Source organism: Panulirus ornatus, chromosome 18, assembly GCF_036320965.1.
Source record: "Panulirus ornatus isolate Po-2019 chromosome 18, ASM3632096v1, whole genome shotgun sequence".
Taxonomy (NCBI): Eukaryota; Metazoa; Arthropoda; class Malacostraca; order Decapoda; family Palinuridae; genus Panulirus; species Panulirus ornatus.
The window spans coordinates 25030277-25048215 of NC_092241.1; the positions used below are offsets into that span (position 1 = coordinate 25030277).

The following is a 17939-nucleotide window of genomic DNA, read 5'->3' on the forward strand; positions in this document are numbered from 1 at the left end:
GGCATGCAAAAGTCGTGAGGCAGGTAGATTAGAAAGGGTAGTGAATGGTGGGCTGATGCAGTAAAGTTGCTAGTGAAAGAGAAAAGACAGGCATTTAAGTGGTATTTACATGAAAGGAGTGCAAATAATTGGGGGAAGTATGAGAGAAAGTGGAAGGAGGTCAAGAGGAAGATGCAGTTGTTGAAAAAGAGGGCAAATGAGAGTTAGGATAAGCAAGTATCAGTAAACTTTAGGGAGAATAAGTTTTGGAGGGAGATTCATTATGGGCAAAAAATTAGAGAATGCATGGAATGGTGTATGCAAGGGAGGCATGTATGGACAGATTTAACTGGAGACTCCTGCCATGGCCACTCCTTGATGGGAGTTCCCAAAAGAAATAGGCATCAGAGATATAGAAATAGGGCCATTGGTGAAGGGAGCAAAAGGGGAAGCAGTAATAAGTAATGATGAAGTGAGGACGAGATGAAGCGAGTCTTTTGAAAAACTACTGAATGCATTTCATGACAGGGTGGCAGATGTGGGGCATTTGGGTCAGGGAGTAAAAGAGTCATGGAGGGTGGTTTGGTGAAGAAATAAGTGGTGAAAGCCTAACGTGGATGATACTGCAGTTCAGTTTATTAAGAATGGGGGAAAATGTGTTGTTGATTGGTTGGTAAGGATTTTCCATGTATGTATGGATCATGGTGAAGTGCCTGAGGACTGGTGAAATGCAAGTATAGTGCCATTGTATAAGAGTGTTCAAACTACAGAGGCATATGTTTGTTGAGTGCACTTGGGAAATTGTATGGGAAGGTATTGACTGAGAGGGTGAAAGCATGTACAGATAATCAGACTGGAGAGGAGCAGTGTAGTATCAGAAGTGGTATAGATTGTGTGGATCAGATGATTGCTTTAAAAAAAGAAATACTCAGGGAAATGGATGGATTTTCACATGGCATTTATAAATCTGGAGAAAGCATCTGATATGGTTAATACAGATGCCTCATGGAAGGTTTTACAAATATATAGTGAGGGAGAAAAGCTGCAAGAAGCAGAGAAGTATTTATCAAGGATGTACGGCTTGCGTACTATTAGGAACAGAGAAGAAAGAATGATTCCAAGAGAAGATTGGTTTGCGAGAGGGGTGTATAATGTCACCATGGTTGTTTAATTTGTTTCTGGGTTGGGTAATGAGGAAGGTAAATGCTGGAGTCTTGGAGAAAGGGGCAAGAGGGCCTGGGAAGTGTAAATTTGTGACTGCTGATAATAGAGCACTAGTCAAAGATTCCAGTGAGAAACTGCAGAAGTTTGTGACTGAGTTTGGAAAAGTGTGTGAAAGGAGGAAGTTGAAAAAAAAATTTGAATAAAAGCAAAGTTATCAAATTAAGCAGGGGAGAAGTTAGTTTGGGCATAAGTTTGAATGGAGAAAACTTACAGGAAGTGAAGTGTTTTAGATACCTGGGAGTGCACACGGAAGCAAATGGTACCATGGAAGTGGAAGCGAATCACAGGTTGGGTTAGGGGTGTGAAGGTTCCAGGAGCACTGAAGAATGATGCGGAAGAAGAGAACATTATGTGGGAAGGCAAAAATGGGTATGTTTGAAGGTATAGTAGTCCCTACAACATCATATGAATGTAAAGCATGGGCTATATGTACAGCTGTGCAAAGGAGGGTGGATGTGTTGGAAAAGAAATGTTTGAGGACAATATGTGGTATGAGGTGGTTTGACTGAATATGTAACGAAATGGTAGGGCACAGGTGTGGTAATAAAAAGAGTGAGGTTGGGTGAGCTAAAAAAGGATGTGCTGAAATGGTTTGGACATATGGAGAAAATGAGTAAGGAAAGGCTGATAAAGAGGATATATGTGTCAGAAATGAGGGTCACAAGGAAAGTGGGGTGCACAAACTAAAGATGGAAGAATGAAGTGAAAAAGATTTTGAGCAATCGGGGACTGAACATGTTCAAATTTAAGCAAATGGGGACTGATCATGCAGGGGGTTGATAGGCATGCATGGGACAGAGTGAATTTTAACACTGTGGTATACTGCTGTCAATGGACTGAACCAGGGAAAGTGAAGCATCCAGGGTAAACTGTGGAAAGGTCTGTGGGAGTAGTTGTGGATAGTGAGCTTTGGTTTTGATGTAATACAGATGGCAATTAGATAAGAGATGTAAGCAGATGTGGCCCTTTTCTATCTGTTCCTGGCACATCCTCACAAACGTGGAAAACCATGATCGAATAAGAAAATTATATCAATATACACAGTTAAAGATGTTACAAAGTCAATATCATTGAGGGATCATGACACTAGCAAGTGTAAATGACACAAAAGAGGTATGCATCCACAACAAAATGCCTTAATACCTTACAGCATGTCCTTGACTTACAAATGGGTTACATTCCCATTGGAAAATATAAAAAGAAATGCTTAAAATCAGAGTGTACACCTATATATGAATGTTATAATGCATCAGATGATGTATTCCACTCTAAATATAGATAATAGAACACTCTATTCAGCAACACAATGAAAAAAATGCATATTCAAGTAGTTCATTGGCTCATGAGTATAAGTAATCAACTGCATGTCAGACAAGGCATTAAATATTATCTTTTTAGAGCTTATTTGTATGTATGGATGTTTGTAGGTTGGATGCCTGTAAGTCAGACACACTGTTATGCTTTAGTGAAGTGTTTGCAATGACATAAATATCAGTTTGTACAAGACACATATAAACAATGCTAAAAATTTGCTGAGTGAGCAGTTACTGGATAGCCAAGTATTTCCCACACTCCCAACCACTGAGTCAGCTTACTATTGGAGGTTTGAGGTGGACCTAACACATTATTACAACATAAGAACACAGGCTGGATCACCACTCTATGTTCAAGTGAGTTAGATTGTCAGCCTTGGTGGATATTGCTACTTAACAATATCTCTGAAGCTTGTTCCCTCTGAGAACTCCCTCATGGGGGTAGCCATGGCAAACGTCTCCATAACTGGTGAACTCCAATGCCAATTCTCAGCCATTCATGCCTCACCCCTAAAATGACCGCAGCAGAGGGCAACTCTACTGCAGTGTTTTTGAAATCTCCTACCTAGTGCTCCTACTGATACTTCTACTTAATGTGTCTACCTACTGTTCCTGCCTAATGGTCTAACTTATGGCTTCTAACTAATGATCCCACCTAATGTTCCTACCTACTGCTTCTACATCATGTTTCTACTTATGCTTCTTTCTAATGTCCTACCTACTACTTCTATCAATTGCTCCTACCATTTTTCCAAAAGGCAGGGTTTTCGCCTGGCACTCACCACAGAAGAATCAAGAGATACAAAGGATGGGATGTATGACATAAGTGTCGTCAAGTATTATATGTAACAAGAAAATTGTTTGCATGTGGACAGAATGCCAGCAATCTAAGTGCATCTGAAGCAGAAAAGACAGACAGCTACCTGAATCAGAAGGGTGCAACTTGACAACAACTGAAGCACTGGCTCACTACACAGCCATCAATAACCCTCCCAATACCCAGGTGGGTACTACTGGGAATGCATCTCCTTGGTATGTGGCTGCTTACTAACTACTGCCTACTTAATAGAAAACAGTCTTTTAAATCTTTAAATTTTTGGCATGGCTACATAATTTCTATTTTCATGGACAATACATAGGCAAAATAATTATAGTGATACATTATAAAGCAGCAGATCTTTATATATGGGGACTCAGCATGTGCTATTTACTCAGATTACAGTCTAAACATAAATGAAAAATATTACCATTACTGTTTTCAGCAAAGGAGGATGCTTTACCTGTGTTATCCTAAGCAGCATGATAAAACCCAAGGAAAATTAGAAACCTAGCTTTGATTCTCAAATAATGTCCAGAAGTCTATATCATGTAAAGTGCCTACAAGAGGTTCTAACCATATCATTTGCTCCAAGCAAAGGGAGTGGTTTAAAGGCTGAGTGCACAACAGTTCTATAGACTGCATGCAAGTTAATTCAAGGAAATTTAGAGTGGACATGACTTCAATGAATAATAAGAGAAAACAGTTCACAAGACAGTGTGTAAATTCATGTATAATAAGGCAAATATCATAAATATTTACAGTTGACAAAACATACCGGTATTTCTCCAAGCGGCATTACTTTTGGTATGAGTCTTAGAGACTTTCCCTTCATTTTCTGCACAACTAGCAGGAAATATGTAGCTGTGAGGTAGTCATAAGACCAACGGCAAACTGCTTGCCGCACTGCTACCCGAGACTTGGCTTGGTGTACTGCAATCTCTGTGATCACATCTTCATCCACACCATGGGTCTGATTGGGAGACAACGAGTGTAAGTACAATTCTATCTGCTGAACAAACTACTCTCTCTTGTTCATGCATCTGATGAACAAACTACTTTCTCTTGTTCATGCAGTGTGACTCATGCAATATCTTCTCAACATCCAGCAGAATTAGTTATATATGCCTGGATGTGGAAAGGGAGCTGTGGTTTCGGGCATTATTGCATGACAGCTAGAGACTGAGTGTGAACGAATGGGGCCTTTGTTGTCTTTCCCTAGCGCTACCTCGCACACATGAGGGGGGAGGGGGATGGTATTCCATGTGTGGCGAGGTGGCGATGGAAATGAATAAAGGCAGATGGTGTGAATTGTGTGCATGGGTATATAGGTATGTGTCTGTGTGTGTATATATATGTGTACATTGAGATGTATAGGTATGTATATTTGCATGTGTGGACGTGTATGTATATACATGTGTATGGGGGTGGGTTGGGCCATTTCTTTCGTCTGTTTCCTTGTGCTACCTCGCAAACGCGGGAGACAGCGACAAAGCAAAATAAATAAATAAATAATCTGGTTTCGGTGTATTACACATTACAGCTAGACAGAATGAATGAGGCCGTTTTTTGCCTGTTTTCCTGTCACTACCTCGCTGACAAAGGGGGTGGCGATGCTGTTTCTTGTGGGGCAGGATGGCACCGGGAATGGATGAGGGCATGCAAGTATGAATATGTACATGTGCATATATGTTTATGTCTATGTATGTGTAAATATGTATATGAGTGGAAGGGTCCTTTTTTGTTTCCTGGTCCTACCTCCCTGACACAGGAAGCAGCAATCAAGTATAATAGAATATAATAATATCAATCAATTTTCATACCTCTCTCTCTCTCTCTTACTCATCCCATCCATCTATCCACATTCTAAACATAAACTATATCAAAATCTTTTGTCTTTCTTCAAGTTAGCATTTTCTGTAGCCCTGATTGCTTCTCCCACCTCAGTGAGGAATGTAGATCCCCTTAGTCAGTGTTGCTTAAATGAACCTCTCCAAACATCCCAACCATTTCAAAACATCCTGGTCAGCTTTCTCATTCAGACTGCATTTACAGACTTATTACTTCTCCTCACTTTCACACCGTCATTCCTTAAACGATGAACCCATCCCACCTAACACAGACTGTCATTAGGCATTTTATTTCATATACCAAGAGAGAGTATCATTCAACTTTAGGGAGAATAAAAAGATGCTTTGGAAGGAGGTAAATAATGTGCGTAAGACAAGAGAACAAATGGAATCATCTGTGAAGGGGCAATTGGAAAACTAATAAAAGGTACTGATGAAGTGAGAAAGAGATGGAGAGAGTATTCTGAAGGTTTCTTGAAGGAGTTTGATAATAAACTGGCAGATATAGGATGTTTTCTTTGGGGTGGTGTGCGAAGTGAGAGGGTCAGGGAGAATGGTTTGGTAAAAAGAGAAAAGGTAGTGAAAGCTTTGCAGAAGATTAAAGCCGGAATGGAGGCAGGTTTGGATGGTATTGCAATAGAATTCATGAAAAAAGGGGGTGACTGTGTTGTTGATTGGTTGGTTAGGAAATTCACTGTATGTATAGACCATGGTGAAGTGCCTGAGCATTGGTGGAATGCATGCATTGTCCCACTGTACAAAGGCAAAGAGTATAAAGGTGAGTGTCCAAACTACTGTGGCATGTTAGTTGAGTATTCCTAGAAAATTATATGGGAGGGTAATGACTGAGAGGGTGAAAAAATGTACAGAGCATCAGATTGGGGAAGAGCAGTGTGGATTCAAAAGTGGTACAGGATGTGTGGATCAGGTGTTTGCTTTGAAGAATGTATGTGAGAAATACTTAGAAAAACAGATGGATTTGCATGTAGCATTAATGGATCTAGAGAAGATATATGACAGGGTTGATAGAGATGCTTTGTGGAAGGTTTTCAGAGTATATGGTGAGGGAGGTAAGTTGCTAGAAACAGTGAAACATTTCTACCAAGGACACAAGGCATGTGCACGAGTAGGAGGAGTGGAGAGTGACCGGTTCCCAGTGAGGGTCAGTTTGTGGCAGAGGTGTGTGATGTCCCCGATGGTTGTTTAATATGATTATGTGTGGAGTGATTAAGGAGATAAATGCAAGACTTTTGGATAGAGAGTCAAGTATAAAATCTGTTGGGGATGAGTGGGCCTGGGGAAGTGAGTCAGTTGCTGTTCGCCAATGATACAGCTATAGCGGCAGATTTGTGAGAGAAACTGCAGAAGTTGGTGACTGAGTTTGGAAAAGAATGTGAAAGGAGAAAGCTGAGAGTAAAAATGAATAAGAGCAAGATTATCAGGTTCAGTGGGGATGAGGGAGAAGTTAACTGGGATGTAAGTTTGAATGGAGAAAAACTGGAGAAAGTGAAATGTTTTAGATATCTGGGAGTAGACTTAGCAGCGGATGGAACCATGGAAGCGGAAGCGATGGTCCATACATATATCAAATAGTCTTACCAACCAATCAACAACCCCCCCCCCCTTTAGGGAAGCAGTGAAGGGTTGCACAAAAGATGCATGTGGCATGACAAAGGTAGGAGGTGGGCAGATTAGAAAGGGTAGAGTGGTGGGATGAAGAAGTAAAGTTATTAGTGAAAGTAAAAAAGAGAGGCGTCAGGACAGTACTTGCAGGGAAGTAGTGCAAATAACTGGGAGATGTATAAAAGAAAGTGGCATGAGGTCAAGAGAAAGGTGCAAGAGGTGAAAAAGAGGGCAAATGGGAGTTGGGTGAGAGAGTATCATTAAACTTTAGGGAGAATAAAAAGATATTTTGGAAAGAGGTGTGTGATGTCTCCATGCTTGTTTAATTTGTTTATGGATGGGGTTGTTAGGGAGGTGAATGCAAGAGTTTTGAAAAGAGGGGCAAGTATGAAGTCTGTTGTGGATGAGAGAGCTTGGGAAGTGAGTCAGTTGTTGTTCGCTGATGATATAGCGCTGGTGGCTGATTCATGTGAGAAACTGCAGAAGCTGGTGACTGAGTTTGGTAAAGTGTGTGAAAGAAGAAAGTTAAGAGTAAATGTGAATAAGAGCAAGGTTATTAGGTACAGTAGGGTTGAGGGTCAAGTCAATTAAGAGGTTAGTTTGAATGGAGAAAAACTGGAGGAAGTAAAGTGTTTTAGATATCTGGGAGTGGATCTGGCAGCGGATGGAACCATGGAAGCGGAAGTGAATCATAGGGTGGGGGAGGGGGCGAAAATTCTGGGAGCCTTGAAGAATGTGTGGAAGTCGAGAACATTATCTCGGAAAGCAAAAATGGGTATGTTTGAAGGAATAGTGGTTCCAACAATGTTGTATGGTTGCGAGGCATGGGCTATGGATAGAGTTGTGCGCAGGAGGGTGGATGTGCTGGAAATGAGATGTTTGAGGACAATGTGTGGTGTGAGGTGGTTTGATCGAGTAAGTAACGTAAGGGTAAGAGAGATGTGTGGAAATAAAAAGAGCGTGGTTGAGAGAGCAGAAGAGGGTCTTTTGAAATGGTTTGGGCACATGGAGAGAATGAGTGAGGAAAGATTGACGAAGAGGATATATGTGTCGGAGGTGGAGGGAACGAGGAGAAGTGGGGGACCAAATTGGAGGTGGAAAGATGGAGTGAAAAAGATTTTGTGTGATCGGGGCCTGAACATGCAGGAGGGTGAAAGGAGGGCAAGGAATAGAGTGAATTGGATCGATGTGGTATACCGGGGTTGACGTGCTGTCAGTGGATTGAATCAGGGCATGTGAAGCGTCTGGGGTAAACCATGGAAAGTTGTGTGGGGCCTGGATGTGGAAAGGGAGCTGTGGTTTCGGGCATTATTGCGTGGCTGCTAGAGACTGAGTGTGAACGAATGGGGCCTTTGTTGTCTTTTCCTAGTGCTACCTCTCACACATGAGGGGGGAAGGGGATGGTATTCCATGTGTGGCGAGGTGGCGATGGGAGTGAATGGGGGCAGACAGTGTGAATTGTGTGCATGGGTATATATGTATGTGTCTGTGTATGTATATATATGTGTACATTGAGATGTATAGGTATGTATATTTGGGTGTGTGGACGTGTGTGTGTGTATACATTGTGTATGGGGGTGGGTTGGGCCATTTCTTTCGTCTGTTTCCCTGCGCTACCTCGCAAACGCGGGAGACAGCGACAAAGCAAAATAAATAAATAAATAAATAAAAGATATTTTGGGAAGAGGTAAATATCTTGCGTAAGAAAAGAGAACAAATGGGAACATCAGCGAAGGGGGCAAGTGGGAAGGTAATAAGAGGAAGTGATGAAATGAGGAGATGGAGTGAGTATTTTGAAGGTTTCTTCAATATATTTGATGACAGAGTGGCATATATAGGGTGTTTTACTCAGGGTGGTGTGCAAAGTGAGAGGAGTTAGGGAGAATGGTCTGGTAAAAAGAGAAGAGGAAGTGAAAGCTTTGCGGAAGATGGAAGCTGGCAAGGCGGCAGGTTTGGATGGTATTACAATGGAATTTATTAAAAAAATGGGGTGACTCTGCTGTTGATTAGTTGGTAAGGATATTCAATGTATGTATGGATCATGGTGAAGTGACTAAGGATTGGTAGAATGCGTGCATAATGCCATTATATAAAGGAAAAAGGGGTAAAGGTGAGTGTTCAAATTACAGAGGCATAAATTTATTGAGTATTCCTGGGAAATTATATGAAAGGGTATTGACTGTCAAGGTAAAGGCATGCAGAGGGAATCTGATTGAGGAAGAGCAGTGTGGTTTCAGAAGTGATAGAGGATGTGTGGATCAGGTGTTTGCTTTGTAAATGTGTGAGAGATACTTGGTAAAACAGATGGATTTGTATGTAGCATTTACAGAGTTTTGGAAAGAGGGGCAAGTATGAAGTCTGTTGGGGATGAGAGAGCTTGGGAAGTGAGTCAGTTGTTGTTCGCTGATGATACAGCACTGGTGGCTGACTCATCTGAGAAACTGCAGAAGCTGGTGACTGAGTTTGGTAAAGTGTGTGAAAGAAGAAAGTTAAGAGTAAATGTGAATAAGAGCAAGGTTATTAGGTACAGTAGGGTTGAGGGTCAAGTCAATTGGGAGATAAGTTTGAATGGAGAAAAACTGGAGGAAGTAAAGTGTTTTAGATATCTGGGAGTGGATCTGGCAGCGGATGGAACCATGGAAGCGGAAGTGGATCATAGGGTGGGGGAGGGGGCGAAAATTCTGGGAGCCTTGAAGAATGTGTGGAAGTCGAGAACATTATCTCGGAAAGCAAAAATGGGTATGTTTGAAGGAATAGTGGTTCCAACAATGTTGTATGGTTGCGAGGCGTGGGCTATGGACAGAGTTGTGCGCAGGAGGATGGATGTGCTGGAAATGAGATGTTTGAGGACAATGTGTGGTAAGTAAGAGAGTAAGAGAGATGTGTGGAAATAAAAAGAGCATGGTTGAGAGAGCAGAAGAGGGTGTTTTGAAATGGTTTGGGCACATGGAGAGAATGAGTGAGGAAAGATTGACGAAGAGGATATATGTGTCGGAGGTGGAGGGAACGAGGAGAAGTGGGAAAATAAATAAATAAATAATAAAAGATATTTTGGGAAGAGGTAAATATCTTGCGTAAGAAAAGAGAACAAATGGGAACATCAGTGAAGGGGGCAAGTGGGAAGGTAATAAGAGGAAGTGATGAAATGAGGAGATGGAGTGAGTATTTTGAAGGTTTCTTCAATATATTTGATGACAGAGTGGCAGATATAGGGTGTTTTACTCAGGGTGGTGTGCAAAGTGAGAGGAGTTAGGGAGAATGGTCTGGTAAAAAGAGAAGAGGAAGTGAAAGCTTTGCGGAAGATGGAAGCTGGCAAGGCGGCAGGTTTGGATGGTATTACAATGGAATTTATTAAAAAAATGGGGTGACTCTGCTGTTGATTAGTTGGTAAGGATATTCAATGTATGTATGGATCATGGTGAAGTGACTAAGGATTGGTAGAATGCGTGCATAATGCCATTATATAAAGGAAAAAGGGGTAAAGGTGAGTGTTCAAATTACAGAGGCATAAATTTATTGAGTATTCCTGGGAAATTATATGAAAGGGTATTGACTGTCAAGGTAAAGGCATGCAGAGGGAATCTGATTGAGGAAGAGCAGTGTGGTTTCAGAAGTGATAGAGGATGTGTGGATCAGGTGTTTGCTTTGTAAATGTGTGAGAGATACTTGGTAAAACAGATGGATTTGTATGTAGCATTTACAGAGTTTTGGAAAGAGGGGCAAGTATGAAGTCTGTTGGGGATGAGAGAGCTTGGGAAGTGAGTCAGTTGTTGTTCGCTGATGATACAGCACTGGTGGCTGACTCATCTGAGAAACTGCAGAAGCTGGTGACTGAGTTTGGTAAAGTGTGTGAAAGAAGAAAGTTAAGAGTAAATGTGAATAAGAGCAAGGTTATTAGGTACAGTAGGGTTGAGGGTCAAGTCAATTGGGAGATAAGTTTGAATGGAGAAAAACTGGAGGAAGTAAAGTGTTTTAGATATCTGGGAGTGGATCTGGCAGCGGATGGAACCATGGAAGCGGAAGTGGATCATAGGGTGGGGGAGGGGGCGAAAATTCTGGGAGCCTTGAAGAATGTGTGGAAGTCGAGAACATTATCTCGGAAAGCAAAAATGGGTATGTTTGAAGGAATAGTGGTTCCAACAATGTTGCATGGTTGCGAGGCGTGGGCTATGGACAGAGTTGTGCGCAGGAGGATGGATGTGCTGGAAATGAGATGTTTGAGGACAATGTGTGGTAAGTAAGAGAGTAAGAGAGATGTGTGGAAATAAAAAGAGCATGGTTGAGAGAGCAGAAGAGGGTGTTTTGAAATGGTTTGGGCACATGGAGAGAATGAGTGAGGAAAGATTGACGAAGAGGATATATGTGTCGGAGGTGGAGGGAACGAGGAGAAGTGGGAGAACAAATTGGAGGTGGAAAGATGGAGTGAAAAAGATTTTGTGTGATTGGGGCCTGAACATGCAGGAGGGTGAAAGGAGGGCAAGGAATAGAGTGAATTGGATCGATGTGTTATACCGGGGTTGACGTGCTGTCAGTGGATTGAATCAGGGCATGTGAAGCATCTGGGGTAAACCATGGAAAGCTGTGTAGGCATGTATATTTGCGTTGTGTGGATGTGTATGTATATACATGTGTATGGGGGTGGGTTGGGCCATTTCTTTCGTCTGTTTCCTTGCGCTACCTCGCAAAAGCGGGAGACAGCGACAAAGCAAAAAAAAAAAAGAAAAAAATATATATATATATATATATATATATATATATATTACCACACATCTCTCTTACCCTTTCATTACTTACTCGATCAAACCACCTCACACCACATATTGTCCTCAGACATCTCATTTCCAGCACATCCACCCTCCTGCACACGCCTCGCAACCATATTATATTGTTGAAGCCACTATTCCTTCAAACATCCCATTTTTGCTTTCCAAGATAACATTCTCAACTTCCACACATTTTTCAATGCTCCCAGAACTTTCGCCCTCTCCACCAATTTTGCTTCCATGGTTCCTTCCACTGGCAAATCCACTCCCAGATATCTAAAACACTTTACTTCCTCCAGTTTTTCTCCATTCAAACTTACCTCCCAATTAACTTGTCCCTCAACCCTAATGTACCTAATAACCTTGCTCTTATTCACATTTACCCTCAGCTTTCTTCTTTCACACATTTTACCAAACTCAGTCACCAGCTTCTGCAGTTTCTCACACGAATCAGCCATCAGCGTTATATCATTAGCGAACAACAACTAACTCACTTCCCAAGCTCTCTCATCCACAACAGACTGCATACTTGCCACTCTTTCCAAAACTCTTGGATTCACCCCAATAACAACCCCATCCATAAACAAATTTAACAACCATGGAGACATCACACACCACTGCTGCAAACCAATATTAATTGAGAACCAATCATTTTCCTCTCTTTCTACACGTACATATGCCTTACATCCTCGATAAAATCTTTTTACTGCTTCTAACAACTTACCTCCCACACCATATATTCTTAATATCTTCCACAGAGCATCTCTATCAACTCTATCATATGCCTTCTCCAGACCCGTAAATGCTACATACAAAATACATTTGCTTTTCTAAGTATTTCTCACATACATTCTTCAAAGCAAACACCTGATCCACACATCCTCTACCAATTCTGAAACCACACTGCTCTTCCCCAATCTGATGCTCTGTACATGCCTTCACCCTCTCAATCAATATCCCCCAATTTCCCAGGAATACTCAACAAACTTATACCTCTGTAATTTGAGCACTCACTTTTATCCCCTTTGCCTTTGTACAATGGCACTATGCAAGCATTCCGCCAATCCTCAGGCACCACAATATGAGTCATACATACATTAAATAACCTTACCAACCAGTCAACAATACAGTCACCCCCTTTATTAACAGTATCATCCAAACCTGCTGCCTCGCCAGCTTTCATCTTCTGCAAAGCTTTTACTACCTCTTCTCTGTTTACCAAATCCTTCTCCCTAACCCTCTCACTTTGCACACCACCTCGACCAAAACACCCTATATCTGCCACTCTATCATCAAACACATTCAACAAACCTTCAAAATACTCACTCCATCTCCATCTCACATCACCACTACTTGTAATCACCTCCCCATTAGGATCACAATTTTTTTTTGGCACTTGATCAAGTATATTCCTTAGTCCATGGGGAAAATGAAACACAACAAGCTCCCAAGTGCACTTTTGTGTCATAATCACATTATCAGGGGAGACACAAGAAAGAAATATAACAGTAAGTTGATATACAACAAAGAGACGTAGCTAGGACACCATTTGGTAAACATGTGATTGTTCAGTAGAGAAAACAAGCATATCATAAACTTATTATGTGGAGAAGGTGAATTGTTTACAAATTCTATCAATAATAAAGTCATCCAATTTCTATAGACCTTCACTAATATCAAGGTTATAATTCTTTGTGTATTTAATGATAGAAGTTTCAAAGATATTTCTCATGGTACTGGAGTTAGAGTTAATAACTGAGATGACATTACTCCAGTCAATACAATGATCATAGTTTTTAACGTGATTAAACAAGGCATTTGATTCTTGTCCCATTCTTATACTATATTTATGTTGCTTCAGTCTAAAAGAAAGATCCTTACCAGTCTGCCCAACATAAAACTTATCACAATTTATACATGGCACTTTATAGAGGCATCCAGGAGAATTTACTGGTGAGTTCCTAATTAAGATATTCTTTATAGTATTACTGTTGCTGATGGCAACATTTACATTAAAGGATTTAAGCAACATGGGAAGTAAAGTAAAATTATTATTAAAAGGGAGAACTAAAAGATTCTTGGTGTCAATGGGAGGTTTGGGCTCAACTCTATAAAGTGATTTATTTGCTAACTTAAGGGATTTATCAATGAAAGATCTAGGATACTTTAACTTAGATCCAATAGAATAGATCTTCTCAAACTCATCATCAATAAACTCTGGACTGCAAATACGTAATGCCTTAAGGAACATAGATTGAAATGATGATAATTTAACTGTCATGTTGAGATGAGTAATAATGGATATAGGAGCATACATTGATAGGTTTTCTGTATATGCTAAACTTCAACTTGTTTTCTTGCCTATGGATCACACAATCTAAAAATGGTAACATACCATTATTTTCATTTTCTACAGTAAATTTGATGGAAGGTACTAAATTGTTAAGTAGGGGGTGAAATGTTTGTAAATTTCCATTTGTTGGCCAAACACAAAGAAAATCATCTCCATACCTAAACCAAACTGCATTAGAAGTTAAGATATCCTTTAGTAATTTTGTTTCAAAAAAACTCTATATAAAGATTACTTAGTACAGGTGAAAGGGGGTTACCTATTGCCATACCAAATTCTTGAGCATAATATTCTCCATTGAACTGAAATACACGGTCTTTTATATACAATTTTATCACTTCAATGAAAACAGACTTTGAAACAGGTAAATGAATATCATCCAAAACATCAAATAAATATTCAAAAGGTCATCAACTGGAAATTTTGTGAAAAGTGAGGAAGCATCAAAGATAACAAGTTTGATATCAAAATTAACATTGATATTGTTAAGCTTGTTAACTAAATCTACATTGTTCACAATATTAGACTTTGATATCTTACCCACTAAAGGGCACAATAAAGAAACTAACCATTTTGACAATCTATATGTGATGGAGAATGCTGATGATGATAATAGAGTGGCAGATATAGGGTGTTTTGGTAGAGGTGGGGTATGCAAGAGTTTTGAAAAGAGGGGCAAGTATGAAGTCTGTTGTGGATGAGAGAGCTTGGGAAGTGAGTCAGTTGTTGTTCGCTGATGATATAGCGCTGGTGGCTGATTCATGTGAGAAACTGCAGAAGCTGGTGACTGAGTTTGGTAAAGTGTGTGAAAGAAGAAAGTTAAGAGTAAATGTGAATAAGAGCAAGGTTATTAGGTACAGTAGGGTTGAGGGTCAAGTCAATTAAGAGGTTAGTTTGAATGGAGAAAAACTGGAGGAAGTAAAGTGTTTTAGATATCTGGGAGTGGATCTGGCAGCGGATGGAACCATGGAAGCGGAAGTGAATCATAGGGTGGGGGAGGGGCGAAAATTCTGGGAGCCTTGAAGAATGTGTGGAAGTCGAGAACATTATCTCGGAAAGCAAAAATGGGTATGTTTGAAGGAATAGTGGTTCCAACAATGTTGTATGGTTGCGAGGCATGGGCTATGGATAGAGTTGTGCGCAGGAGGGTGGATGTGCTGGAAATGAGATGTTTGAGGACAATGTGTGGTGTGAGGTGGTTTGATCGAGTAAGTAACGTAAGGGTAAGAGAGATGTGTGGAAATAAAAAGAGCGTGGTTGAGAGAGCAGAAGAGGGTCTTTTGAAATGGTTTGGGCACATGGAGAGAATGAGTGAGGAAAGATTGACGAAGAGGATATATGTGTCGGAGGTGGAGGGAACGAGGAGAAGTGGGGGACCAAATTGGAGGTGGAAAGATGGAGTGAAAAAGATTTTGTGTGATCGGGGCCTGAACATGCAGGAGGGTGAAAGGAGGGCAAGGAATAGAGTGAATTGGATCGATGTGGTATACCGGGGTTGACGTGCTGTCAGTGGATTGAATCAGGGCATGTGAAGCGTCTGGGGTAAACCATGGAAAGTTGTGTGGGGCCTGGATGTGGAAAGGGAGCTGTGGTTTCGGGCATTATTGCGTGGCTGCTAGAGACTGAGTGTGAACGAATGGGGCCTTTGTTGTCTTTTCCTAGTGCTACCTCTCACACATGAGGGGGGAAGGGGATGGTATTCCATGTGTGGCGAGGTGGCGATGGGAGTGAATGGGGGCAGACAGTGTGAATTGTGTGCATGGGTATATATGTATGTGTCTGTGTATGTATATATATGTGTACATTGAGATGTATAGGTATGTATATTTGGGTGTGTGGACGTGTGTGTGTGTATACATTGTGTATGGGGGTGGGTTGGGCCATTTCTTTCGTCTGTTTCCCTGCGCTACCTCGCAAACGCGGGAGACAGCGACAAAGCAAAATAAATAAATAAATAAATAAAAGATATTTTGGGAAGAGGTAAATATCTTGCGTAAGAAAAGAGAACAAATGGGAACATCAGTGAAGGGGGCAAGTGGGAAGGTAATAAGAGGAAGTGATGAAATGAGGAGATGGAGTGAGTATTTTGAAGGTTTCTTCAATATATTTGATGACAGAGTGGCAGATATAGGGTGTTTTACTCAGGGTGGTGTGCAAAGTGAGAGGAGTTAGGGAGAATGGTCTGGTAAAAAGAGAAGAGGAAGTGAAAGCTTTGCGGAAGATGGAAGCTGGCAAGGCGGCAGGTTTGGATGGTATTACAATGGAATTTATTAAAAAAATGGGGTGACTCTGCTGTTGATTAGTTGGTAAGGATATTCAATGTATGTATGGATCATGGTGAAGTGACTAAGGATTGGTAGAATGCGTGCATAATGCCATTATATAAAGGAAAAAGGGGTAAAGGTGAGTGTTCAAATTACAGAGGCATAAATTTATTGAGTATTCCTGGGAAATTATATGAAAGGGTATTGACTGTCAAGGTAAAGGCATGCAGAGGGAATCTGATTGAGGAAGAGCAGTGTGGTTTCAGAAGTGATAGAGGATGTGTGGATCAGGTGTTTGCTTTGTAAATGTGTGAGAGATACTTGGTAAAACAGATGGATTTGTATGTAGCATTTACAGAGTTTTGGAAAGAGGGGCAAGTATGAAGTCTGTTGGGGATGAGAGAGCTTGGGAAGTGAGTCAGTTGTTGTTCGCTGATGATACAGCACTGGTGGCTGACTCATCTGAGAAACTGCAGAAGCTGGTGACTGAGTTTGGTAAAGTGTGTGAAAGAAGAAAGTTAAGAGTAAATGTGAATAAGAGCAAGGTTATTAGGTACAGTAGGGTTGAGGGTCAAGTCAATTGGGAGATAAGTTTGAATGGAGAAAAACTGGAGGAAGTAAAGTGTTTTAGATATCTGGGAGTGGATCTGGCAGCGGATGGAACCATGGAAGCGGAAGTGGATCATAGGGTGGGGGAGGGGGCGAAAATTCTGGGAGCCTTGAAGAATGTGTGGAAGTCGAGAACATTATCTCGGAAAGCAAAAATGGGTATGTTTGAAGGAATAGTGGTTCCAACAATGTTGCATGGTTGCGAGGCGTGGGCTATGGACAGAGTTGTGCGCAGGAGGATGGATGTGCTGGAAATGAGATGTTTGAGGACAATGTGTGGTAAGTAAGAGAGTAAGAGAGATGTGTGGAAATAAAAAGAGCATGGTTGAGAGAGCAGAAGAGGGTGTTTTGAAATGGTTTGGGCACATGGAGAGAATGAGTGAGGAAAGATTGACGAAGAGGATATATGTGTCGGAGGTGGAGGGAACGAGGAGAAGTGGGAGAACAAATTGGAGGTGGAAAGATGGAGTGAAAAAGATTTTGTGTGATTGGGGCCTGAACATGCAGGAGGGTGAAAGGAGGGCAAGGAATAGAGTGAATTGGATCGATGTGTTATACCGGGGTTGACGTGCTGTCAGTGGATTGAATCAGGGCATGTGAAGCATCTGGGGTAAACCATGGAAAGCTGTGTAGGCATGTATATTTGCGTTGTGTGGATGTGTATGTATATACATGTGTATGGGGGTGGGTTGGGCCATTTCTTTCGTCTGTTTCCTTGCGCTACCTCGCAAAAGCGGGAGACAGCGACAAAGCAAAAAAAAAAAAGAAAAAAATATATATATATATATATATATATTACCACACATCTCTCTTACCCTTTCATTACTTACTCGATCAAACCACCTCACACCACATATTGTCCTCAGACATCTCATTTCCAGCACATCCACCCTCCTGCACACGCCTCGCAACCATATTATATTGTTGAAGCCACTATTCCTTCAAACATCCCATTTTTGCTTTCCAAGATAACATTCTCAACTTCCACACATTTTTCAATGCTCCCAGAACTTTCGCCCCCTCCACCAATTTTGCTTCCATGGTTCCTTCCACTGGCAAATCCACTCCCAGATATCTAAAACACTTTACTTCCTCCAGTTTTTCTCCATTCAAACTTACCTCCCAATTAACTTGTCCCTCAACCCTA

At 41.1% G+C, this 17939-nt stretch overlaps 1 protein-coding gene across 2 annotated transcripts in view; it reads right to left on the bottom strand.

Annotated features, from left to right (window-relative positions):
* The window catches only part of LOC139755006 (maternal embryonic leucine zipper kinase-like), a 304773-nt gene that overhangs the window by 114926 nt on the left and 171908 nt on the right, over positions 1-17939 (bottom strand). For both annotated transcript variants that reach the window (XM_071672913.1, XM_071672914.1), the window contains exon 8: positions 4112-4306. In XM_071672913.1, the coding sequence (XP_071529014.1) occupies positions 4112-4306 (195 nt within the window). The remainder of the gene's footprint in view (positions 1-4111; positions 4307-17939) is intronic.